The sequence below is a fragment of the Zingiber officinale genome, chromosome 3B, assembly GCF_018446385.1.
Source record: "Zingiber officinale cultivar Zhangliang chromosome 3B, Zo_v1.1, whole genome shotgun sequence".
NCBI lineage: Eukaryota > Viridiplantae > Streptophyta > Magnoliopsida > Zingiberales > Zingiberaceae > Zingiber > Zingiber officinale.
In genome coordinates, this window is record NC_055991.1 from 120,153,900 (window position 1) to 120,181,527 (window position 27,628).

The 27,628-nt window shown below is 43.9% G+C and overlaps 1 protein-coding gene across 6 annotated transcripts; it reads right to left on the reverse strand.

Moving 5' to 3' along the window:
• Positions 1-65: 65 nt before the first annotated feature.
• LOC121967472 (cytochrome c1-2, heme protein, mitochondrial) lies at positions 66-27,586 on the reverse strand. 6 transcript variants are annotated; one of them, XM_042517731.1, is made up of 9 exons: positions 27,455-27,532; positions 26,637-26,734; positions 16,565-17,213; positions 2,405-2,616; positions 1,323-1,602; positions 1,183-1,254; positions 874-990; positions 720-785; positions 66-333 (listed from the first exon to the last, which is right to left on the reverse strand). In XM_042517731.1, exons 4-9 carry the CDS (start codon positions 2,560-2,562, stop codon positions 217-219), a joined length of 810 nt encoding a protein of 269 aa, XP_042373665.1. In that variant the 5' UTR covers positions 2,563-2,616; positions 16,565-17,213; positions 26,637-26,734; positions 27,455-27,532; the 3' UTR covers positions 66-216. The 6 variants fall into 6 exon arrangements, with proteins under 6 accessions (XP_042373665.1, XP_042373663.1, XP_042373667.1 ...); XM_042517729.1 differs by lacking the exon at positions 16,565-17,213 and having other exon boundaries at positions 27,455-27,586; XM_042517733.1 differs by lacking the exons at positions 16,565-17,213; positions 26,637-26,734; positions 27,455-27,532 and adding exons at positions 14,890-14,980; positions 15,141-15,194.
• Between the last annotated feature and the right edge of the window lie 42 nt (positions 27,587-27,628).

The window sequence follows — 27,628 nt, forward strand, 5'->3', positions numbered from 1 at the left end:
AGTAGCTGATGATCTTTAATCTCAAAATCTAAGGGGGGAAAACATAGACTAGTAGAAGTGCTATATAAATTTTAAGCCTTAGCTTAAAAAAAACAAATTATTATTTTAAAAAAAAAAAGTGTAGAAAACAGGTTGTGATGTAGTTTGACAACATTGCATCACTCATTATTGCGATTTGGTCCTCATATGGAAGCTGTTCTAACTAAAACAAGCAGATTAGTTGACAGCATCCACCACTAGTTTTCGCGACTTGAAGACCGACCACTTCAAACGTCGATAATAGGCGGCTTGGAGAAGAGCAAGTGACAGTACGAAAATCCATTTGAACCCCATCTGCAACAACAAAACACCTTTGCTTGGAATCAAACTATAGAAGGAAAAACAAAATCTGATTCTGTAATAGAAGCGAATTCTTGGGAATTAGAAGATCCGATCATGTGAGTGAAGTGAAACTTAATTTTTCAAGGCATTTCGCTAAATTATCCTTGAAGCTTTTGCGTCGGAAAATAAACATCAGCAAGTATTTAATACAACAGAACTAAAGGAAGCTTGGGTAGAAGTGGATGGAACTAGAAATCCTGTGTTCTTCATGGTGGGTTTGATTATGGAATAACTATTCATGTGTTTAGTTATAAAAATGAACTCGGAATATCAATTTCTACCCAATTGTTATCCCCTAGTCATCGATCTTCATAGTTACTAGTATAAAGAACCATTACCAGCTTTCTCTCTTCCATTTCTGGCTCTGCTGCCCAAGACAAGAAGGTAACAACATCCTTTCCCATCTGGAATAAAAACAAGCAACAGAAGATTTACATTAGAAGCAAAGGTCAAAGCTGGAGAATATCGACCGAAACTTTTGAAAAATATTACCTGGGATTCAGTGGCAGGAGTACCATCTTCATATTCTACAGCACCATCGATGAGCATTTGGGGCATAGCTATTGCACCACCTGGGAAGTATGGATTATAATGCAGCCCATCTCGAATCTACATTTCCAATTACGATGTCATCAAATACAATGAAGAAACCCGAGATCCATGATAAACACAAGGACCATGGGATATTGAATATACTAAAGTCAGGTCCTAAGTTTGTTGATTATTTAGACATGAAAATCATATATGAAATGTGCATTGTTGCATCCTAGAAGTTGTATTGAGCAATTATTGTAACCTTACCGCAACACCAGCTGGAGGATCACGGTAACCAGTAAGAAGAGCAAACACATAGTTTTGGCCATTGTGTCGTGCCTGGCAAAGAGACAAGTAGAGGTAAAAAACCTCAATAGAAGGTGATCAAATTCGACAAAGCACTTTACCTTGGTGATCAGGCTAAGGTCTGGAGGATATGCCCCTCCATTTACAAATCTGGCTGCTTGTTCATTTGGATATGGCTGCGGGAAGCGGTCACTTAATTTACCAGGGCGAGTAAACATTTCTCCTTCATCATTAGGACCGTCAACCACCTCAATCTCGGCTGCCATTGCTTTTGTCTCTTCTTCTGTGTAAGCCACACCCACAAGATCTCGATACGAAACAAGAGACATTGAATGGCAAGAAGCACAAACTTGCTGATAAACTTGATGACCACGGCGAATCCTGATTGTAATTATTAATTTATTTCATTATGAGTGGATCATATAAGATGTACTAGAATTTCTACCAGGTTTTGTTTGCATAAGATGGATAAATTGCATCAATGCTAGGTTCTGTTTCAAAGATGATTGTAGGTAGTTGAATATTAAAACCATAAGGCGCAAAAGAAAAATAATTAATCATTAAGGCCGTGTTTACTTGGATGGTATGGAACCAACATGGAGGTGGAGGCAATAGGAGAATGAGAATTTTTTACTCGGGTGAATTGATGAAAAAAGGAAATAAAGGAAGGAACACTCACTCTCTCCTTTTGACCAAAACTGATTTGTTCAAATGCGACGGATCGGAGGGGAGAGAGAGTGAAGCAATAAATATCATTATACCCTCTGGCCATTAGCCATGCATCAACATGCCACTAAACCATCTCTAGGCATCATTAAACTGCCAGCAAGATCATTGTCAAACAATTTCCAGTTGCTACCAAACCTATGTTGGACCACCGCCAACCATCTTTCCAACTTGGAATGGAGAAGTTGAAGAGGAATATAGATGGAATTTTCCATTCCCTTCCCCCTTTCCTCAATCACAAATCCTCCAAATAGACAAAGAATAGAGCATGAAATGGCATTTGCTAGCTTCCACCAATATATTAAAATGTAACTCTTCAAAGTTCTTATTCGTCAAACTATAAGCAGATTCAAAGAGTGCATCAATTATTTCATACATAAGCAGAGAAAGATCTCATTATGAAAAAGAAAACAAAGTACAAAACACGACAAGTGAAATTTGAGATTGTTCAACTCACGATGCATGGTCATAAGAACTAAGAATGCCTTTGTGAGGCCACGGATAGTTAGGCGCTGGTAAGCCATGTTCTGCTTCATCTGCTGACGTAATAGTACCAAAGCTGAGAATACCAGAAATACTAGCTCCAATTAGCGCTAATGCCCTCAGTGACATCATGCTAGATGAACCAGCAGCAGCATCCTGCTTTAATGTTGAAAAGAAAGACGGAGTCTGCATACAAAGGAACAAATTGAAACACCATTACTTTTCAATCCAAAAAGATACACAGAGAACCTCTGCTTCTTCAGACAATATAAAACGAAAAAAGCAAATGAACAAGATGTCCAAGTTAAGAATATTCAATTATGTAGAAAAAAAAATTCAAGTGCAATCTCTCACTAGTTACTTATGAATCTGGTCTTTTATCACGACAGATATTTACTAATAATCAACAATCAAACCCAGTTGGCAACGAGCACAAGTGAGATTGCAGGTGTAGCTCAGAGAAAGAGATGATACAACATATGAAGTTGTAGCAGCCCATCATAGCAAGGGAAATTCAAACAAGGCTACTCCTCTTTTGGTACTGATCATTTTAGAAGGCTGACAAAGGTTGTCTACCCATTATGCAAAATAAGACTGGGAGACTCCCCAGTTTGAAATGTAGATATTAGAGAACCTTCAAGACATGCCCAGATTTTAATCACCAGCAGTAGACATTAAGCTTTTTATAGAAAGGCCAAGTATACAATTTCATATGTAATTTAAGATGACACGACAAATCTTCCAATACCATCTCTCACTTGACAGTAATATCTGCCAAATTAGAAGGGGAAAATAATCCATTTAGGAAATTCCCCAAAACGAGTAGGCAACCACTGAAAGCACGGTCAGAAATGGCAATCAGATTATGACTATGACAGAAAATTGAGGCGTGTTCATTATGAAAATGATGAACTCTCTATTGAGAAGTATTTTTTCTCTCAAAATAATACATTGATTCAAATCAGGAAATAAATTGAGCTGGCCAACTCAACCTACAGACAAAAGAAAACCAATTTAATTGGCCCTGCCTACCACCACTTTTGATCAATTGCCATGGTGAATTTGTGAAGTAGCAATCAACCACAAAAGTTACCAAAAATTGTTGAATGCTGACCAATAAAATGAAAAATTAAGAAAATAAAAGCATAATAATGTATTTCCTTATACACCAGTCTATAGAGATATGCAATTTCTAATAGGAAAATCAACGGAGATCGCATCATTATTGATCCTGTCCGAGCGCTGAGTCGATGAAAACTGGGGGCGTGGCGCTCTCCGCTGCCTCCGGGTGATCTCCACAGTGACGTGGGCCTCCGGTGAACCTGCAACAAAGCCGGGCCGGGAAAGGGTTCCTGGCGACGACCCTCCGACGCTCAAGTCAGGCAATGGCGAGATGAAACAGAGGCAAGATAGAGAGAGACTGTGGCTACAATAGATAAGGAGAAAAAACCCTCTCTCCGTCGAAGTCCGGAGGTTTTTATATAGGACCTCGGAGAGGCGCGTGTACACTTCCCAAAGCATGCACGCTCCTCAAAGCATACCTCAGAATGGTTGTGTCAGAAAAACGTGTTTGACGCCATACCGCAACTGTCCGAGCATATCTCTGCCACGACAGTGAAAACTTCCACCGTACAATCCTCAGTACGACTCGACCGCCGACCATGCTGATTGTCGGCAGCAGGTGTCTCGAGAATGATATCACTAGCTGCCCTTTTTATCCTCTTCTAAGTCTTTTGTCTCTTACTGGGCCAGACGGGAAGTCCGCTCGGCCTCCAAGGCGCTCGGGTGCGCATGCGCATCGGACCGGGCGAGAAGGCCGCTCGGTCACATACTCGGACGGGAGTGCGATCCGGTCGACCTGCGGTTCGGCCGAGCGGATAGGCCGCTCAGCACGATGGTTCCTCTATAAGGGAGCTTGTGAGCGTCGGAAGCTCGACCTGAGGTCGAGCTATCTACACGCCGGCCCAGGATCTACTCCGGCCGATCGACAAGGTGGCTTTCCCCCGCTCAGCCGGGACCTTGACTCCCCCGTGTCGTTGACCCCTCCCTATATGGGCCCCCGATTCTTACCACCGGATCACGTGTCTTCCCTTCAAGTCTAGTCGAAGGAGGCTGCAAGTCCGACTGACTGGACCACTGACCTAGTGACATCACGGTCGCTCTGCCCTTGGCGTAAATATTTATCCGATCGGCACTGTGCAGTGAATGATGCCGCTCGGCATATCACCCGCCGACACTTGTCGGATACTGGTCTTACAACCGTCTGTCTTGCCGACCTAGCGTCAATCGATGCTGATGTCCTTCGGATTTCCTCGAGATTCGTGCAAATCCTGGCCATTAAGGCTGAGCATGCACCCGCGCCTGCGTAATGGATGTCATTAAATGCGCCTTACGGGATGACGCCACGTGGTCATGCAGCCGTCATCGCCTGCTCAAGCTGTCAGGCTCGAGGTGACCCCTGGCGCTTTGAATTTAACGGTTGGATGCGCTCCTCGGATCCTGTGCCCTGGATCGGACGGTTCCGACCGTTCGAGCCCAACCTTTATAAGGCCGCCTCCTCTCCTTCCGCCGCTTCCGCTTCATCGCGCCCGTGTTTTCGAAGGCTCCTGCTCTATTCTCTGGCGAACCGGTTCCCCGCCTTCCGGCCATTTGCTCTCTTCTCCGACCATCGTTTTTTTCGTGGTGTCTGTGCTTCGTGGGCACTGTTCTGCTCACCTCCTCCGTCGCCCCTTTTTATTTTTCCTTTGCTTCGCATTCCGGCGGTAATGGCCAGTTCCTCTGCCCCCTCTCCTGGCCTTTGGTATCAAACCATGGAGAGTCAGTTTGATTCGAGGGATGCCTTTAGACTGGTTAATACATATGACATCCCTGCTGACCATAAACTCATTTTGGCCGAGTCATCCGACCGGCCACATGACCCGCCGGCCGGGACTGTTACCTTCTTCCGCGACCAATTTGTAGGTGGCTTTAGGTTTCCGATCCACCCATTCATCTTAGAAGTTTGCAATTATTTTCGCATTCCGCTCGGCCAACTCGTGCCTAATTCTTTTAGGTTGCTGTGCGGCGTAGTTGTGTTTTTCCGGGTGCACAATATTCCACTCAAGCCTCAAATCTTTCACTGTTTTTATTACCCCAAGCAATCCGAGATCGACACCTTCCTATTTCAATCGCGGATCGGCTTGGTCTTTTTTGACAAAATGTCTACCTCCAACAAGCATTGGAAGGAGCATTTCTTCTTTTTGAGTTTTCCCGAGCCGCCACCCTTCCGTACCCAATGGCTAATTTCGTTGCCGACTCCCCCCTACCTGAAAAGGTACCGGACCGAACCTGCCTTTCTACACACGGCTAATCTGCTGGCCGGGCTGAAGCTGGACATCCATAAGCTGTTGCCCAAGGGGATGATGTATCTATTTGGGTTAAGTCCGATCCGAACGCGACTTCCAAACGGCCCTGGTAAGAAATAACCTTCTCTCCTTTTCTTTGAGTCTAACTGATTTTTTTTTTCTTTCTCGCAGCCGAGACCATGATGAAAGCGGTGGTATTCGGCAAGCTGAAACGCAAGGCCGCCGAGAAAGAGGCGGCTGCCGCGCAGGAGGCGGAGAAACTGGGTCTCACCCCGATCGGCTCTCACGAAGGTGAGAATGAAGAGGTACGGACGGCGGGCGAGGCATCTGCCGCTCGGACAGTCACCACCGATGCAGCTGGGGAGACCGCTCCCCCGAGTGCCCAACCAGCCACTCAGCCCGAGGAAGCCGAATCTGATGACGATGAACTTCCGTTGGTCGGGCGTAAACGTCGCCGAACGGGCACCCCCACCCGCTCAGCCACCTCTGCCGTTCACGTGTCCGAACAGATGGACGATCCTCCAGCTCCTGCGTCTGTGGAAGCGTTGTCGTCCGACAGGACCCTATCTCAAGGAGACTGGCCTTCCGACCCCGTAGCGGCTCAGCCCCTTACCTCGCTTCCTCCAGCCCGCCGGATAATCAAGCAATCTCTTATCCGCTCTGAGCCGACCGGACAATCTTCTGCCCCATCTGCGTCCGCTCAGTCTACTCCGGGCCGGCACAGGACAATCATGGCTTTGCTCCACCTACCAACAGAAGAATACTTGCAGAAGGCTGAATAGCCGACGAGCCCCGAACACTTGATAACAATTCGGGGGCCTCTCGCAAAAGTCTAGGAGGACGCCCGAGCGCGCGTGGGCGTGATGCCACCTGGGCTGCTCGGCAAGAGCTATCTGTAACAAACTACTGGGGTAACTCTCACAAGCCTTTTCTTCTCATCCCCCGCTCGGTATTGACTATTCTTTACATTTTTAACCGAATCGCAGCATTGGGTGGAAAGTATAGCGGTCTGCCACCGCTTAGCTTTCCTCGAGGAGGAATTCAAAAGCTCAAGGTCTCTGGTGGGACTCCTCTTCAAGGCCCTTCTTATGCTGAGCTGAAGGTCGATCTGGAGAAGACCACCAAACTGCTGGAGGCCGAGCGGCACAGATCCTCGGGCTTGCAGACCATGGTGGACCGATTTGAGACCCAGGTCAAGACATATGACAAGAAGATCACATTGGCCACCAACAGGAAGAATCAAGCCATCACCGACCAGGAGGCAAAGAATGCTGAGGCCCGGGCGTTCGAGGTGAAAGTCAACGAGTTAACCGACCTGCTGACCACTGAAAAGGATGGGCGTATTATGAAGGCAAGCAAAAGAAATTTGGTCTTAGAAAATCAAAAACCTATAAAGGAAAACCCCATGACACACATGTTCGGGTTTTTAAGAAGAAAAAGGCTAAGCAACAGCATAAGTGCAAATGTTTCATTTGTGGAGAACCTGGTCACTTTGCTCGAGATTGTAAAAGAAAGACTGGCAATATTGCAAGAGCCGCTGTCATGGATCAATTAGATTTACCATCTGATTATGATATTCTTTCAGTTGATTTAAATGAACCTGATTCTGATGCAATTTGCAGTTTATCTGAGGGAGAAGTAGGACCAATAAATTATGCAAAATATGCCTTGGAAGACTTACAATGGGAGACAACATTTATGGTGGGAGATGAGCAATGTGGATGGCGATCACGAGTATTCGTAGGCGACACTATGAAGAACTGTCCACATAATTGGGAGGAAAATTCCATTATACCAGAAGCTAAGTATCTTTACTGTACATTTTGCAAAATGATTACAACAGATTCTATGAGGTTACACTGCTTAATTTGTAAAATGACAACTTGCCCATCATGTTCCAAGTATTATCTGCACAAAACAATTTACATGAAGGAAAAATCATTCATACCTCCATATCAGAAACAGGATGAAATAATTCAAGAGTTACTAGACTACACGCAGCACTTACAAGCTATTCTTGACAAACAAAAGGGTAAATCAATCTTACTGGAAGATACAGATGATTCTGAGAATGATATTTTACCTTTTTCTGAGGGTGAAAGGCGGAGTAATAATACTGTTACTTTTGAATTCTTAAAAATTAAGCGGTTAACTCCAACAGCAAGGATCCCTGAAAGGCGATCAGCAGGAGCAGCGGGATATGATTTATTTCTTGATCAAAATATCACAATACCTGCGCATGACAGAATGATTGTTTCAACTGGCATAAGTATGGAATTTCCTGATAATTGTTACGCAAGAATAGCATCCAGATCTGGAGCCGCGACAAAACGAAAAATTGATATTGGAGCCGGAGTTATTGATGCTGATTATAGAGGTGAGATTAACAATTCTAATGAATTAATCTCACTTCAAGCAGGAGATAGCATCGCTCAATTCATATTGGAGAAAATTATTACCCCTCTAATAGAAGCAGTGGAATCATTAACCCACACTGAAAGAGGAGAAGGAGCCTTTGGTTCTACAAAAAAAGAATTAGCATTCTCGGCGCCAACAAAATCTCTTCTAAACAGATCATACAACATGGAAATTACTTTTCATATTCCAGGAATTCCTGATGCTAAGGTACAAGCTATACTTGATACTGGTGCTACTAAATGTTGTATCTGTCAGGATGCATTACCAAGAGAAGCTTTTGAAGAGATAAATTATAAGGTGGTATTTTCTGGAATAAATTCTCAACAGGAAACAAAGAAGAAGGTAAAAGAAGGTATGATGACAATTTCAAATCATAAATTCAGAATTCCATTTACCTATCAGTTACAGATGAACCTCAAAGATGGAATACAAATGTTGCTGGGATGCAATTTTATCAGAACTGTTGCTGGAGGATTGCATATAGAAGGCTCAGAAATTACTTTCTATAGAAGTATTACTACCATCAACACAACACCAGAGGTAAATACTTCAGCTTATGCAATTCCTGAATTAGAAATGGAAGCAGAAGAGTTTATTACCCTACATAATGAACTTGAGGTTGGAAGAAAGGAATTTTTGGGGACAGTAACCAATTTTCATTTACAATTTGCACCAACTATTCAGCGACTAAAATCCATGGGTTATATTGGTGAAAATCCAACGTTGTTTTGGTCAAAAAATAGAATAGTCTGTAAATTGGACATCATAAATCCTGATTTAACTATACAGGATAAACCCCTGAAACATTTAACACCAGCAATGGAAGCAACTTTTAAAGTTCATATAGACTCTCTTCTGGCTTTAAAGGTTATTAGGCCCAGTACTTCTAGACATCGAACTATGGCCTTTGTTGTTCAATCTGGTACAACTATAGATCCAATAACGGGGAAGGAAAAGAAAGGAAAGGAAAGATTGGTCTTCAATTATAAAACTCTGAATGACAACACTTATAAGGACCAATACTCTTTGCCAGGAATTAATCTAATATTGAAGAAAATCGGAAATAGCAGAATCTTTTCTAAATTTGATCTGAAATCAGGATTCCATCAAGTAATGATGGATCCGGAATTTATTTCATGGACTGCATTTCTGGTACCTCAGGGCCTTTATGAATGACTTGTGATGCCTTTTGGGCTCAAGAATGCACCTGCCATTTTTCAAAGGAAAATGGATAACTGTTTTCGAAACTGTGAGGAATTTCTAGCTATTTATATTGATGATATATTGGTATTCTCAGATTCAGAAAAAGATCATGTATTACATCTTACAAGAATGCTTGAAATCTGTGAAAAAGAAGGCTTAGTTTTATCTCCCTCAAAAATGAAGATTGCCCAACCTGAGATAGAATTTTTAGGGGCTACAGTTGGCAATAGGAAGATAAAATTACAGCAGCATATTGTTAAAAAAATTCTTGACTTTGATGAGCAAAAATTACAGACACTTAAAGGGCTCAGGTCTTGGCTTGGCATTATTAATTATGCAAGACCATATATTAAAAATTTGAGTGCATTACTTGGTCCTCTATACTCAAAGACAGCCCCAACGGGTGACAGAAAATTCAAAAATTCGGATTGGGAAATTGTTAAAAAAATTCGACAAGTCATCCAGGAACTTCCAGATTTAGAGTTACCCCCCAATGATGCATAGATAATTATTGAAACAGATGGGTGTATGGAAGGATGGGGAGGTATTTGTAAATGGAAGACAGGAAAATATGATGCAAAGAACTCAGAACGTATTTGTGCATATGCCAGTGGAAAATTTCCTACAGTTAAGTCTGCTATTGATTCAGAAATCCATGAATGTATGGAATCCTTATCTGCTTTAAAGATTCATTATCTTGACAAAGAAGAAATTACACTCAGAACAGATTGTCATGCCATTATTAAATTTTTTAATAAGACTGTTCAGAACAAGCCATCAAGGATAAGGTGGATTTCCTTCATTGACTACATAACTTGTACGGGAGTCAATATTAAATTTGAACATATTGAAGGCGCTAACAATCAACTTGCAGATGCTTTGTCAAGATTAATACATTATGTTATTTCAAATCCTAATGATGATCAGAATGAAGTATTCCATATACTAGAGGCAGCCCTTGAAGAGATAAAGATGCGCCAACAATGATACAAGACAAAATGGCGAGCATGATAGATTCAATTATTGCAGCACCAGCAGAGAAGGTGGCGAGCATGATAGATTCAATTATTGCAGCACCAGCAGAGAAGGTGGCGAGCATGACAGATTCAATTATTGCGGCACCAACAGTGAAGGAATCTACTTTTGTGAAAAACAATGCAGAATTATTGGCGTGGAAAAACAAAAGCGGTGATAATGCGATACAGATGGATGAAAATTAGGAATTGAGCCCCGGGGAGCCGTTCCTTATATCGTCCTTTTGTAAAATATGTGTGGTGTGTTTTCATTACTTGCATGTTAAGTATTGTAAAGGATTATAGACAGCTAAAAAGTTAGATATGATAAGATGCGATGGGGCCCAACTGTGTACCCGATCTTATCACAATAGCTCAAAAACTTGTCTATAAAATCCAAGTAAGTTTGCACTTTGCAAGACAGGTGGATTTTATAGTCTGTCTTGCAAAGTGCAAACTTGGATTTTATAGACAAGTTTTTGAGCTATTGTGATAAGATCGGGTACACAGTTGGGCCCCATCGCATCTTATCATTTCTAGCTTTTTAGCTGTCTATAATCCTTTACAATACTTAACATGCAAGTAATGAAAACACACCACACATATTTTACAAAAGGACGATATAAGGAATGGCTCCCCGGGGCTCAATTCCTAATTTTCATCCATCTGTATCGCATTATCACCGCTTTTGTTTTTCCACGCCAATAATTCTGCATTGTTTTTCACAAAAGTAGATTCCTTCACTGTTGGTGCCGCAATAATTGAATCTGTCATGCTCGCCACCTTTTTCTGATGGTGCTGCAATAATTGAATCTATCATGCTCGCCACCTTCTCTGCTGGTGCTGCAATAATTGAATCTATCATGCTCGTCATTTTGTCTTGTATCATTGTTGGCGCATCTTTTATCTCTTCAAGGGCTGCCTCTAGTATATGGAATACTTCATTCTGATCATCATTAGGATTTGAAATAACATAATGTATTAATCAAGTTCAATATGTTCAAATTTAATATTGACTCCCGTACCAGTTATGTAGTCAATGAAGGAAATCCACCTTACCCTTGATGGCTTGTTCTGAACCGTCTTATTAAAAAATTTAATAATGGCATGACAATCTGTTCTGAGTGTAATTTCTTCTTTGTCAAGATAATGAATCTTTAAAGCAGATAAGGATTCCATACATGCATGGATTTCTGAATCAATAGCAGACTTAACTGTAGGAAATTTTCCACTGGCATATGCACAAATACGTTCTGAGTTCTTTGCATCATATTTTCCTGTCTTCCATTTACAAATACCTCCCCATCCTTCCATACACCCATCTGTTTCAATAATTATGTATGCATCATTGGGGGTTAACTCTAAATCTGGAAGTTCCTGGATGACTTGTCGAATTTTTTTAACAATTTCCCAATCCGAATTTTTGAATTTTCTGTCACCCGTTGGGGCTGTCTTTGAGTATAGAGGACCAAGTAATGTACTCAAATTTTTAATATATGGTCTTGCATAATTAATAATGCCAAGCCAAGACCTGAGCCCTTTAAGTGTCAGTAATTTTTGCTCATCAAAGTCAAGAATTTTTTTAACAATATGCTGCTGTAATTTTATCTTTCTATTACCAACTGTAGCCCCTAAAAATTCTATCTCAGGTTGGGCAATCTTCATTTTTTAGGGAGATAAAACTAAGCCTTCTTTTTCACATATTTCAAGCATTCTTGTAAGATGTAATACATGATCTTTTTCTGAATCTGAGAATACCAATATATCATCAATATAAATAGCTAGAAATTCCTCACAGTTTCGAAAACAGTTATCCATTTTCCTTTGAAAAATGGCAGGTGCATTCTTGAGCCCAAAAGGCATCACAAGCCATTCATAAAGGCCCTGAGGTACCAGAAATGCAGTCCATGAAATAAATTCCGGATCCATCATTACTTGATGGAATCCTGACTTCAGATCAAATTTAGAAAAGATTCTGCTATTTCCGATTTTCTTCAATATTAGATTAATTCCTGGCAAAGAGTATTGGTCCTTATAAGTGTTGTCATTCAGAGTTTTATAATTGAAGACCAATCTTTCCTTTCCTTTCTTTTCCTTCCCCGTTATTGGATCTATAGTTGTACCAGATTGAACAACAAAGGCCATAGTTTGATGTCTAGAAGTACTGGGCCTAATAACCTTTAAAGCCAGAAGAGAGTCTATATGAACTTTAAAAGTTGCTTCCATTGCTGGTGTTATATGTTTCAGGGGTTTATCCTGTATAGTTAAATCAGGATTTATGATGTCCAATTTACAGACTATTCTATTTTTTGACCAAAACAACGTTGGATTTTCACCAATATAACCCATGGATTTTAGTCGCTGAATAGTTGGTGCAAATTGTAAATGAAAATTGGTTACTGTCCCCAAAAATTCCTTTCTTCCAACCTCAAGTTCATTATGCAGGGTAATAAACTCTTCTGCTTCCATTTCTAATTCAGGAATTGCATAAGCTGAAGTATTTACCTCTGGTGTTGTGTTGATGGTAGTAATACTTCTATAGAAAGTAATTTCTGAGCCTTCTATACGCAATCCTCCAGCAACAGTTCTGATAAAATTGCATCCCAGCAACATTTGTATTCCATCTTTGAGGTTCATCTGTAACTGATAGGTAAATGGAATTCTGAATTTATGATTTGAAATTGTCATCATACCTTCTTTTACCTTCTTCTTTGTTTCCTGTTGAGAATTTATTTCAGAAAATACCATCTTATAGTTTATCTCTTCAAAAGCTTCCCTTGGTAATGCATCCTGGCAGATACAACATTTAGTAGCACCAGTATCGAGTATGGCTTGTACCTTAGCATCAGGAATTCCTGGAATATGAAAAGTAATTTTCATGTTGTATAATCTGTTTAGAAGAGATTTTGTTGGTGCCGAGAATGCTAATTCTTCTTCTGTAGAACCAAAGGCTCCTTCTCCTCTTTCAGTGTGGGTTAATGATTCCACTGCTTCTATTGGAAGGGTAATAATTTTTTCCAGTATGAATTGGGCGATGCTATCTCCTGCTAGAAGTGAGATTATTTCATTAGAATTGTTAAGTACTAATAATTTAATCTCACCTCTATAATCAACATCAATAACTCCGGCTCCAATATCAATTTTTCGTTTTGCCGCTGCTCCAGATCTGGATGCTATTCTTGCGTAACAATTATCAGGAAATTCCATACTTATGCCAGTTGAAACAATCATTCTGTCATGCGCAGGTATTGTGATATTTTGATCAAGAAATAAATCATATCCCGCTGCTCCTGCTGATCGCCTTTCAGGGATCCTTGCTGTTGGAGTTAACCGCTTAATTTTTAAGAATTCAAAAGTAACAGTATTATTACTCCGCCTTTCACCCTCAGAAAAAGATAAAATATCATTCTCAGAATCATCTGTATCTTCCAGTAAGATTGATTTACCCTTTTGTTTGTCAAGAATAGCTTGTAAGTGCTGCGTGTAGTCTAGTAACTCTTGAATTATTTCATCCTGTTTCTGATATGGAGGTATGAATGATTTTTCCTTCATGTAAATTGTTTTGTGCAGATAATACTTGGAACATGATGGGCAAGTTGTCATTTTACAAATTAAACAGTGTAACCTCATAGAATCTGTTGTAATCATTTTGCAAAATGTACAATAAAGATACTTAGCTTCTGGTATAATGGAATTTTCCTCCCAATTATGTGGACAGTTCTTCATAGTGTCGCCTACGAATACTCGTGATCGCCATCCACATTGCTCATCTCCCATCATAAATGTTGTCTCCCATTGTAAGTCTTCCAAGGCATATTTTGCATAATTTATTGGTCCTACTTCTCCCTCAGATAAACTGCAAATTGCATCAGAATCAGGTTCATTTAAATCAACTGAAAGAATATCATAATCAGATGGTAAATCTAATTGATCCATGACAGCGGCTCTTGCAATATTGCCAGTCTTTCTTTTACAATCTCGAGCAAAGTGACCAGGTTCTCCACAAATGAAACATTTGCACTTATGCTGTTGCTCAGCCTTTTTCTTCTTAAAAACCCGAACATGTGTGTCATGGGGTTTTCCTTTATAGGTTTTTGATTTTCTAAGACCAAATTTCTTTTGCTTGCCCTCATAATACCCTGGAATTGGTATTTTGTTGCAGAATGCCAAATCCTTAACACTACGTTGTATTGCTGCCTTTTTGCATAATTCAGCCAGATATTGATAAATAAAATGAATACGTGGCATAACACCAATTTGATTTCCTACATGTCTTAATTTATAGGCTGCTTCAATATCATTAGAAATCAATGGTGGCAATTTTCTGAATAACTTATCTGATAGTTCTGAATTGATAAACATTCTACCAGATTTAGCAGCTAATACTTTGTAATCATTTAAAAAGCTTAAGACATCTTTCTTACTAGAGCATGTTAATCGCTCTAGATCTATGTATGCTTGATCTTGTTCTACAGTCGTACCTTGGTATGGATCTTCCAGTAGAATAAATCGTCTGATGGCTGATAACACATTCTGGGTTTCTCCTGCCATCTGAATGAGTTCCTCATATTCCTGTGCATACATCATACGCCATTGTATCCACATTTTTTCTCATTTTCTCCCAATAGATTTTCAATAAATTGCACTTTTTGTTTGTTGTCTAACCATGTTCGGTCATTTACTAAATTATTAGTAATAGACTCCCAACGTGAAATAACATCATGGTACTGACCTATGTCTTCTGGTAATACTAGCATGGCACCAGTATTTTGTTGAGCAGATGGTAATACCCAAGTATTATGTTCCAATGCTTTGCCTTTAAACCTTCCTCTGAATTGCCCATTATCATTAAACTGAGGAGTCGTTCCTTGTGCTGGTGGATAATTGATTTGTCCCATAAGAGGCTCATTAGGTTGTTTGTAATTGGAAATCGCAGATTCAGAAGTTGAAGCCAGGGCTTTTTCCAATTGTTTGAACATTGGATATTCCAAATGTTCCGTGTTGACATGTGCCACTTCATGCTCCTGATGCAAGTTAAGAGCTGAGACATTATTAGTTAATTGATCCACACTTATTACCTCATTATGAATTTCTTCAGGCACATTGTAAACTTCATATTCTACTTGTTCTGGATTTTCATATATTTCATACCAAACTCCTGGAGGTATTCCTTCAGGAATTCGGTCAATAAAGTCTTCAAAAGAATAATCCAGTGGTATTGGGTTATGCCATCCGTTTTGCATCGGTAATTGACTTTCAATTTGCTCCATATGTTGGACTACTTGCTGCCAATATTGCTCTGATTCTTCTTCTTGTGACACTTGGTCTTGTGGAAATGTTGTTGTCTCTTCTTGAATAGGTGTTAATACTGGATAGTCCAACTCCTGATTTTGGAGTCCTAAATAATAAGATTCTAGATCATCTTCTTCTTCTTGAGTTACTGCTAACTCATTTGGATCAAACTCTGGATCATCTTCCCAGGGAGTATCTTCCCAAATGCTTGGACAGACTACCTCTTCTTTTGTTTTATCCTCATCATCATCATCATCATCATCATCATCCCAGCAAGGTTTAGTAGGAGGAATAAAAGGAACAGGAGGAGGTGCAGCATAGTTTACATAGAAATTATACCTTCCTGTAGGTTCTCCCAGAGTATCCCACCGGTCATTTGTATCAGGCATACCAAATTCTTGAAGAAATACTCCAGCAAATTCTTCTTCATGTATATCTTCCGTATCTCTTTCATTATAGTTACTAGGCCTTGGATTTCCTGTTGATCGATATCCAGAGAAGGCCAATGAAATTGATCCGTCCAGTAATGTTGTTGTTCTCACCGCTTGCGGATTTCGTATTTGGGGTGTATTTGGTGGTTGTAGTATCCATCGCATTCCTTGAAGTTCCGCAGTTGTTCTTGGTGTTGCTGGCACTGCATTAATACCTGTACTTGCAAATAATCTGCAACATTTTGTATATTATATCTGAATCCTGCATGACTGGTATTTGTTAATCTACCAATCAGTCCCCTGGTAATTAAAAGATTACTTTCTGCAGAATTTCATTGCTTGTACCCATGTGTTTGTATAGCAATTTCAATATGATGATAAAAATCTTCTACACTGATTAAAAGATTTGGTGCTATGTAAACAAATTGGGTACCTTCAGATAAATCGACTTCCATGGTTCCGATTATGGATCTATCATCATTCCATCTGGTATCCCTTAAGACTATTAGCGCATTTGTTCCTGCATTTCTTCTATGGAGTGCATGTATGCGTATCATAACTAATCCCAAATGTATTAATTGCATACCTTCTCTTCTGAGAATACCATAGCTTTCTGTATTTATAAGGGATAAATTCTGCTGCCCTTCAGTTACCAAAACTCTTGTTTCTGAGTAATGTTGATATACTCGATGTCTGGGTTCAGACCAATGTGTTGTGTAAAGTGTTTCTGCTGGTACTAAAGATGCTCTTCGTTGTTGAGATAATTCTAGTTCTGCTTCTGGATTAAGCTGGCTTTCTAATGTTCTATTACTTCCTTGTCTTCGAGATAATCTTCTTTGTGCTTCATACCTCAGCCTAGCCATTCTCCTATAACTTCGGATTTGATCTTCTTGAGTTGATACAGCAGGTTGTGAAGTTTCTGTCGTTGTAATGGCTTCAGTAATATTAGGCCTGGTTCTGCTCGTCATGGCTTTTTGCTTTTTCCCTTTCTTCCTTTAGGATTTTTAATGGATCTTTGTACACAAAGAAAGGTTCCTCCTTTGATTTTGTTTTTCCCAGGCTTAGTCCTTCTAACTGCTTTGCTATATCAGCAATTTGATTAGAGGTATCAACAGGCTTTATCAGTAATTGATCAAGCTTTGTATTAATAGACAATAACAGTTCAATAATTGTATTATTTTGTCTATTAATATCTTTCACTAAGGCTTCTTTAGCAAATATAAATTCAATAGCCGGATTACTAACTATTTCTGTATTTTCTAAAGCTTCTAAATATGTCTTTGTAGAAGCTGATTGAGGTAGATTCATGCAAACTGTTTTTTAATTTCCTTTACTACCTCCTGTAGTTGTCTAACTTGAGTTTGCAGATTTTGTAGCACAATCACCGTCTGTTCTTCAATTAATTTCGGTTGCTTTTCTAGAATTAATTCTCTAACATCTTTGACTGTCAACGGCTTATAGAATAGGATTTCCTTTTGAAGTTCAAATACCGCCTTTTGCAACTTTTGCTGTACCTTAGATGTTGTTTCCAGAGAATTTAGTAACTCAGCTTGGTTCTCATTGATGACCTTAAGTAAGGTTCTATATTCACTTCGAGAAATTCTGGAGTGTACTATCAAACGGTCATAGACTACGTCTATGTTATGAGAGATGTCCCTAAGTCTTACTTCTGTTGCTAAGTCCAGGTATTCTAGATCCGCTACTCTCGAATTTTGATACCAATCCTTTATAGCTTTTTCTAGTCTTTCAGCCATAATTAATATAAGATTTTAAACTATAAATGTTACTGATGATACCTTGTTCCAGGTGTTTTCCTGCCATCTGTTCTGGCCTAATTTCACCTTACTAAAGCATATCACAATAACATTTAATAATCAAAAATCAAATATAACTATGAAGGAAAGTTTTCTATAAAGAAATGGATCATTATTCATGATGCATTACTAGAATACCTGTATAAGAAAATTAGCCGGACATCGCTCTGATACCAAAATTATACCCGTGCACAAGATATTGCGGAAGCTAGAAACTAATAACTCACTTTAAAAGTGAAAATATTACAAAGGATTACAGAGAACACTTGAGTATAGGCGCTTAGAGCTCTTGAACTCAAGATGTTCTCTGTAATCCTTTGTAATTTTTCCACTTTTAAAGTGAGTTATTAGTTTCTAGCTTCCGCAATATCTTGTGCACGGGTATAATTTTGGTATCAGAGCGATGCCGATCGCAGGTTTTCTCCACAAACTTCTCCGAGCGGATATAGTTCTGCTGCATGATAGCAACCCGGCTCGGTTCGGAATCTTGATATTCTTTGAAAGCAGCTCGAGAGGCCTCTAACGCGTCTTGAAGGGTCTTCAGATCACTCTGAAGAGTGGCCACCTCCGCCGAGCGTCCATCCTTTTCAGTGGTCAGCAGGTCGGTTAACTCGTTGACTTTCACCTCGAACGCCCGGGCCTCAGCATTCTTTGCTTCCAGGTCGGTGATGGCTTGATTCTTCCTGTTGGTGGCCAATGTGATATTCTTGTCATATGTCTTGACCTGGGTCTCAAACCGGTCCACCATGGTCTGCAAGCACGAGGATCTGTGCCGCTCGGCCTCTAGTAGTTTGGTGGTCTTCTCCAGATCGACCTTCAGCTCGGCATAAGAAGGGCCTTGAAGAGGAGTCCCACCAGAGACCTTGAGCTTTTTGAATTCCTCCTCGAGGAAAGCTAAGCGGTGGCAAACCGCTATACTTTCCACCCAATGCTGCGATTCGGTTAAAAATGTAAAGAATAGTCAATACCGAGCGGGGGATGAGAAGAAAAGGCTTGTGAGAGTTACCCCAGTAGTTTGTTACAGATAGCTCTTGCCGAGCAGCCCAGGTGGCATCACGCCCACGCGCGCTCGGGCGTCCTCCCAGACTTTTGCGAGAGGCCCCCGAATTGTTATCAAGTGTTCGGGGCTCGTCGGCTATTCAGCCTTCTGCAAGTATTCTTCTGTTGGTAGGTGGAGCAAAGCCATGATCGTCCTGTGCCGGCCCGGAGTAGACTGAGCGGACGCAGATGGGGCAGAAGATTATCCGGTCGGCTCGGAGCGGATAAGAGATCGCTTGATTATCCGGCGGGCTGGAGGAAGCGAGGTAAGGGGCTGAGTCGCTACGGGGTCGGAAGGCCAGTCTCCTTGAGATAGGGTCCTGTCGGACGACAACGCTTCCACAGACGCAGGAGCTGGAGGATCGTCCATCTGTTCGGACACGTGAACGGCAGAGGTGGCTGAGCGGGTGGGGGTGCCCGTTCGGCGACGTTTACGCCCGACCAACGGAAGTTCATCGTCATCAGATTCGGCTTCCTCGGGCTGAGTGGCTGGTTGGGCACTCGGTGGAGCGGTCTCCCCAGCTGCATCGGTGGTGACTGTCCGAGCGGCAGATGCCTTGCCCGTCGTCCGTACCTCTTCATTCTCACCTTCGTGAGAGCCGATCGGGGTGAGACCCAGTTTCTCCGCCTCCTGCGCGGCCGAGGGGTTTATAGTCGCCGGTCCGACTCTGGGATTTAACGTCGCCGCTCGACGGTCTTCGGACCGGGGAGTTTATAGTCGCTGGTCCGACTCTGGGATTTAATGTTGCCGCTCGACGGTCTTCGGGCCGGGGGTTTATAGTCGCCGGTCCGACTCTGGGATTTAACGTCGCCGCTCGACGGTTTTCGTTCGGCATAAATTGTTCGTATCCTTGGTTTCCTTTGATTTTACTCCTGCGGTCAAAAGATATAGCAGGATTGAATATTATGAGTTACAACGACACACCTTTCACCCAGCTCGATACGGCTGGAGATGATTTGCGCTCCACGGTCGTTCTAGCTTCCGTCCATCTTCATCCTCAAGGTAATAGGCGCCCGAATGGAACTTTTCTACAATCTTGAACGGCCCAGCCCAAGGAGCTCCCAGCTTGGTCACATCGCCGACCGGCTTAACTTTCTTCCAGACGAGGTCGCCGACTTGAAAAGATCTGGGAATTACCCATCTGTTGTAGCTTTGCTTCATCCTCTGCCGGTACGCCATCAACCGAACGGCGGCCTTAGCAAGCGTCTCGTTCACCAGGTCCAGCTCCAAATGCCTCCGCTCAGCATTGTTCTCGTCGTACACTTTGATCCGGTCGGATTCCACCCCGACTTCTACCGGGACGATTGCTTCTCCCCCGTACACCAGGTGAAAGGGGGTCGCTCCTGTTCCCTCCTTGGGCGTCGTTCGGAGCGCCCATAATACCCCGAGCAGTTCGTCCACCCAACTGCCACCTTCATGGTCGAGCCGAGCCAGAAGAACTCGTAAGATCTCCCGATTGGTGACTTCGGCTTGCCCGTTACTTTGGGGATATGCTACGAAGGTGAAGGCTTGCTGGATGTCGTACCCCTCGCACCATTCCCTGAGTTGCTGACCCGAGAACTGCCTCTCATTATCGGAGATGAGCCGTCGCGGGATGCCGAACCGACAAATGATATGCTACTATATAAATTTTTTGACCATCTCCTCGGTTATTTTAGCTAGCGGCTCGACTTCAATCCATTTGGAAAAATAGTCCACTACTACTAGCAAGAACTTTCGCTGTCCGATCGCCATTGGAAATGGTCCCATAATGTCCATGCCCCATTGATCGAACGGGCGGGACACCACGGAAGTTTTTAATTCTTCCGCGGGACGATGTGAGAAATTATGGTACCGTTGGCAGGATAAACACGTGGCGACTGTCCGGGCGACGTCCTCCTGTAAAGTTGGCCAAAACTAGCCGGCCAAAAGAATCTTCCTCGCCAACGAGCGGCCGCTAGGATGCTCGCCACATGAGCCTTGGTGTACCTCTTGCAGAATATAGTCCACATCCTCCGAGCCAACGCATTTAAGCAGAGGCCTGGAGAACGCTTTTTTGTAAAGCTGGTCGCCGATGAGGACGAACCGACCAGCTCTCCTTCTGAGCAGATGCGCCTCCTACCGATCGGACGGTGTTGCTCCTGACTTCAAAAACTCTGTTATAGTCGTCCGCCAGTCATTTGGAAATGTGAGTCCTTCCATCCGGTCGATGTGGACGACCAAAGATACCTGCTCGATGACGATAGGCGATATCGAGCTGGCTAGCTTAGCTAGCTCATTTGCAGCCTGATTCTCCGCTCGGGGGATCTTCTGTACCAGCACCTCTTGGAAACCGGCTTTCAATTTTGCAAAGACTTCCGCATAAAGCTTAAGCCGGACGTTGCTGATCTCAAATGCTCCCGAAAGTTGCTGAGCAACCAACTGTGAATCTGAATGAATCAAAACATTGCTAGCTCCCACATGCCGAGCGGCCTGCAAACCTACTATAAGCGCCTCATACTCTGCTTCATTGTTGGTTGCTTTATAATCCAGTCGTACGGACAGGTGCATCCGTTCTCCGTGGGGGGAAACCAGCAGCACGCCCACCCCACTTCCCTGCCGCGTAGACGATACATCTACGTACACCTTCCAGGTGGCTTCGGGCTCGGGATTTTGTACCTCAGTGATGAAGTCTGCCAACGACTGCGCCTTGATTGTTGTCCGGGGCTGATACTGTATGTCGAACTCGCTAAGCTCCGTGGTCCATTTGATCAGTCGTCCGGACGCCTCGGGGTTTAGTAGAACTCGGCTTAAGGGGCTATTTGTCATGACAATGATCGTATGCCCCAGGAAATAGGGTCGGAGCCTTCGAGCGGCGAGAACAAGTGCGAAGGCAAGCTTCTCAAGACCAGTGTAGCGAGACTCAGCATCCTTTAGAATGTGGCTAAGGAAATACACCGGCTGTTCTTCGCCGCTCTGCCGGACTAGCGCCGAACCGACCGCATGCTCGGTTGAAGACAAATAAATACGAAGAGGCTCGCCGACAGATGGCTTAGCTAATACAGGTAATGAGTTTAGGTAGGCCTTCAATTCTTCGAATGCTCGGTCACATTCCTCATCCCATTGGAATTTGGTTGCCCGGCGCAGGATCCTGAAGAAGGGCATGCTCCGATCGGCCGTCCTGGAGATGAACTGGGATAGCGCTGTTATGCGGCCCGTAAGGCGTTGGACTTCCTTCAAGTTTCTGGGCAACAGCATATCCTGTAGCGCTTTGACCTTACTAGGGTTGGCCTCAATGCCTCGCTCGGTGACTATGTAGCCTAGGAAGCGACCACTTTTTGCTCCGAACAGACACTTCTGCAGGTTCAACTTGACCCCGTACGCTCGTAATGTCCGGAAGGTTTCTTCTATATCTGCACAGAGGTCGGCAGCTCGGAATGATTTAATGAGTATATCATCAACATATACCTCTAGGTTTGGCCCGATCTGCTTCCGGAACACCTTGTTCATGAGTCGCTGGTACGTAGCCCCTGCGTTCTTCAGTCCGAATGGCATTATGTTGTAGCAGTAGGTGTCGTCCGCCGTGATGAAGCTGACTTTCTCTTGATCTTCCCGGGCGAGCGGCACTTGGTGATAACCCTGATAAGCATCCAGCATGCATATTAGTTCGCACCCGGCGTTTGAGTCCACCATCTGGTCGATCCGGGGTAGTGGGTAAAAATCCTTCGGACACGCCTTGTTCAGGTCACGGAAGTCAATGCAGACTCTCCATTTGTTGTCGGGCTTGGAGACTAGCACCACATTTGCGAGTCAGCTCGGGAACTGTACCTCGCGTATGTGGTCGGCCTCCAGGAGCTTCTCGACTTCCGCCCGTATGATGACGTTCTGCTCGGCACTATAGTCTCGCTTCCTTTGCTTGACGGGACGAGCATCCGGCCGGACGTGTAACTCGTGCTGCGCGACGCTTGGCGAGATTCCTGGCAGCTCGTGCGTCGACCACGTGAAGATGTCGTGGTTTGTTAGAGACATCTAGTCAGCTCCTCCTTCTGGCTTGCCTCCAGGTCGGAGGCTATGAACGTCATGGCTTCCGATCGAGCCGGGTGGATCTGTACCTCCTCCTTTTCTTCATAAACAAAAGTAGGCAGCTTTTCGGTTATAACGTTTACCTCGATACGGGGGGCCTTCCGAGCGGACCTCGACTCGGCTCGCACCATCTCCACATAGCAACGCCGTGCTGCCAACTGATCGCCTCTAACTTCTCCTACTTGGTCTTCCACGGGGAACTTGATCTTCTGATGGAAAGTTGAGACGACAGCTCGGAACTCGTTGAGGGCTAGTCGACCCAAAATGACGTTGTACGCAGAGGGAGCGTCCACAATGATGAAGTTAGCAGTCCGCGTCCTTCTGAGTGGTTCTTCTCCGAGCAAAATGGCCAACTTCATCTGACCGACTGGTTGAACCTCGTTACCCGTGAATCCGAACAAGGGCGTGGTCATCGGTAGCAGCTCCGCCCTGAACGCCTTCTTGAAGATGATGTTGACCAAACTCCCTGTGTCAATAAAGATGCGATGAATAGTGTAGTTTGCTATTACCGCTCGGATGATGAGGGCGTCATCGTGCGACATTTCGACTCCCTCGAGGTCGCCAGGACCAAAGCTGATCGCCGGCCCGCTCGCCTTCTCTTGGCTGCATCCCACAGCATGTATTTCCAGTCGTCGGGCGTACGACTTGCGGGCTCGGTTGGAGTCACGACCTGTTGGTCCACCAGCGATGATATTGATTTCCCTCCGAGCGGTATTGCTTCTATTTTCTTCCTCCCGAGCAGACGATCTGGCTCGCTCATGGGAGACTCGAGGGTTGGCCCTTGGCTGGTGATGTTGCTACTGATGGTGATGCTGCTCTGGTGAACGCCTAACTACTTGCCGCTCGGCGTTCTGATGATGAGCTCGCCTATCCAGTGAAGGTGATCGGCGGCAATAGTTCCTCGGGTTGGCTGACCGGGGGGAGACTCCGGCAGTCTCGAGTGTTATGAGTGGCTGATTGATGGATTTTGCAAAACATAGGCGTCCATACCTTGCCTTTTTGTCTAGGTCGCTCGGCCGCAATGTGCTAAACGGCGGGCGACCTGGAATCTTGAGGTGGTCTCATCCCCTCGGTACGTGGTCCTCTAGGCGGTTGCTGGTTGGTGTGTGTTCTCCGTTCAGTTTGGGCTGGGGGCTCGCCTGGCGCTTCCTTCTTTCGGGCCGCTTGCGCTTCCTCCACGTTAATATACTCACTTGCTTTTTTCAGCATATGGTGGTAGTCGCGAGGCGGCTTCCTGATGAGCAAGCGAAAGAAGTCCCCATCGACTAAGCCTTGTGTAAAGGCATGCATCATTGTCTCAGACGAGACCGTGGGGATGTCCATAGCTGCTTGGTTGAAGCGTTGGATGTAGGCTCGGAGAGTTTCTCTTGGCCCTTGCTTCATGGAAAAGAGGCTGACGCTGGTCTTCTGATAGCGTCGACTGCTGGCAAAGTGATGGAGAAATGTCATTCGGAAGTCTCTGAAACTCCGAATTGACCCGTCCGGCAACCTCCGAAACCAGCGTTGTGCCGAACCGGACAATGTAGTGAGGAAGACTCTGCATTTGACTCCGTCGGTATATTGATGAAGAGTAGCAGCATTATCGAACTTACCGAGATGGTCGTCCGGATCGGTTGTACCGCTATACTCTCCGATCGATATGGGGGAGTAATGCTTTGGGAGAGGGTCTTGTAAGATCGCCTCATAGAACTGACGATTGACCCGCTCGGGGGATGACCCTGCACACAGCGCCTTCCCCTTCCTGGCGTCCCGCACGGGCGCTTCATCGGACGATCCCTGGTTGGCTAGGCCAGCTCCGACGGAGTCTGGAACAGTGCCCGATGGAACGGAATAGGGGCGGCTAGCGCGTCTCCTGGTGTGCCGGTCTGCCCCTTGTTCTGTGCCCAAGTAGAGTATTGTTCCGGTCCGTCCTCCATTGCCGCTCGGCCCTCAGAAACCGAGGCGGCCTGCTGAGCTACCCGCTCGGCCTGGGCCTTCTGTTGTTGCTCGACCATCTTCGCAGCTCTCGCTTGGATGAGTGCGTCGAGCTCCTCGAGAGAGAGCGTCACCATGAGTTGGCGTCCAGCTTCTTGCATCTTCTCTGCTCGGATTCAGGTGTCTTCCCACAGACGGCGCCAATTTGATCCTGTCCGAGCGCTGAGTCGATGAAAACTGGGGACGTGGCGCTCTCCGCTGCCTCCGGGTGATCTCCGCAGTGATGTGGGCCTCCGGTGAACCTGCAACAAAGCCGGGCCGGGAAGGGGTTCCCGGCGACGACCCTCCGACGCTCAAGTCAAGCAATGGCGAGATGAAACAGAGGCAAGATAGAGAGAGACTGTGGCTACAGTAGATAAGGAGAAAAAACCCTCTTTTCGTCGAAGTCCGGAGGTCTTTATATAGGACCCCGGAGAGGCGCGTGCACACTTCCCGAAGTGTGCACGCTCCTCAAAGCATACCTCAGAATGGTTGTGTCAGAAAAGCGTGCTTGACGTCATACCGCAACTGTCCGAGCATATCTCTGCCACGACAGTGGAAACTTCCATCGTACGATCCTCAGTACGACCCGGCCGCCGACCATGCTGATTGTTGGTTGCAAGTGTCTCGAGAATGATATCACTAGCTGCCCTTTTTATCCTCTTCTAAGTCTTTTGTCTCTTACTGGGCCGGACGGGATGTCCGCTCGGCCTCCAGGGCGCTCGGGTGTGCATGCGCATCGGACCAGGCGAGAAGGTCGCTCGGTCACATACTCGGACGGGAGTGCGATCCGGTCGACCTGCGGTTCGGCCGAGCGAATAGGCCGCTCGGCACGATGGTTCCTCTATAAGGGAGCTTGTGAGCGTCGGAAACTCGACCCGAGGTCGAGCTATCTACACGCCGGCCCAGGATTTACTCCGGCCGGTCGGCAAGGTGGCTTTCCCCCGCTCAGCCGGGACCTTGACTCCCCCGTGTCGTTGACCCCTCCCTATGTGGGCCCCCGATTCTTACCACCGGATCAATTATATTTGATGGAAGTTGGAATATTCACTTAATCATGAACAAGAGATTCACAAAAGATGAAATTAAAAAAACAAGCAAAGCAGATTAGAGACTACATTGATCACTATCGTGTCAACATGTTTAACTTCAAAACTAGCTGAACACAAAAAAGTGATACTCATGAATCATTTCTTCTTATAGAGGTGGCTGTCATCAAGTCACACGATTCAATGAAACAAAATTTAATAACCCTCAACTAAGCCTGTATAAACATAATCCTAAAACTAGTTTGTGCTGTCAACCATATAGTCTGAAGAATCCACTCTATCTAAATGCAGTCAGATAAGCATACATGATCATATGCTGCAGAGATAACCAATTGAATATCACTGGCCACAACGAAGGTTAAATGAAGGTATTTCATAATGAGGGAGGTGACAACTGAAAATCTTTCAGTGACTTCAATCTATAAGGTTATCAGCATATGAAAATTGACAGGTGATCTAACTCCAGTCCACCAAAGTCGTTATTCCATAAAACTGTTTTGGTGTTCTATTGAAAGCTCGCAAAAGAATGAGTGTCATGTACCAAAGATGAACAAAGAATGGAACTAGAGATGCAAACCAACAAAGATAGAACAAGTCAAGAAGAATTACTGAAGATTGGAACTGAAATCTCTTTCGCAGAAACTGATTGATGCCTCTTCCAGCAGCCATTTAGTCAATTCTCTACCAAAAGGACGCTAACAATTCCACTGGGAAGCAAAGATTTACAATTTAAAACAGCTACATGGGATCTATGAAAGGCCTTATCATTATTAAACAGCAATATACAAGTACATATCTGAAACAGTAGAATGCAACTCGCAATCAAACAGAACCATATGCATCAAAATGACTAAATGGAGCAGGAACATGATATAAAAAAAAATGCATCAAAATGACTGCTAATTCTAAATGGGAACTATAGTGATTCTATCTACAGATTGCGAATCCTGGTTCCAATAGCACTCCCATTCAGAATCTCTAAATTTTTGCATAAAAAATCTCATCTCCCATATATCCACAAGCAGTTTCGGCGAAGTGCAAGTGACAAGAGATTGCGTAACTAAAATAATTATTCATAGTAAAACTTTCCAAAAGAAAAAAAAGGACAACGTCCCGAACTTCCAGTAATGTACGGCCTATTGCGCTTCGATATCAAACGGCTCAACAAAGCTAGGAACCGAGAGACAAACGAGAATGACTGCAGCATATTTAGGTCCAAAATTTCTACAAAAACCGAGCAAAAAACAAGAGGTAGCCTAAATCCTGAAGCCAAGTGACATGCATGCCAAGTAAATCACAGTCTAAGTCTGCACAAAACATCCATGACCAAGAACCGGGCAATCATAGGAACAAAATACGATATAACAGCGACAAGATCTGGAGTGAGATCGAGCAGGAAAGGTGCAGCAAAGGATCGAAGAGCGAACCTGGCGAAGAGTGGATCGGCGCAGTGATTTGGTGGTGGTGCACAAGACCGCGTCGCCCCTTCTCCTCTTGCTCTAGATATTTGTTTTTACAGTTTTGTTGGGAAGGAGAAGGAAAGCCGCAATTATTGAACCAGGGGGCCGTGTCCCACTAACCGTACCGGTCCGGTTAAATCC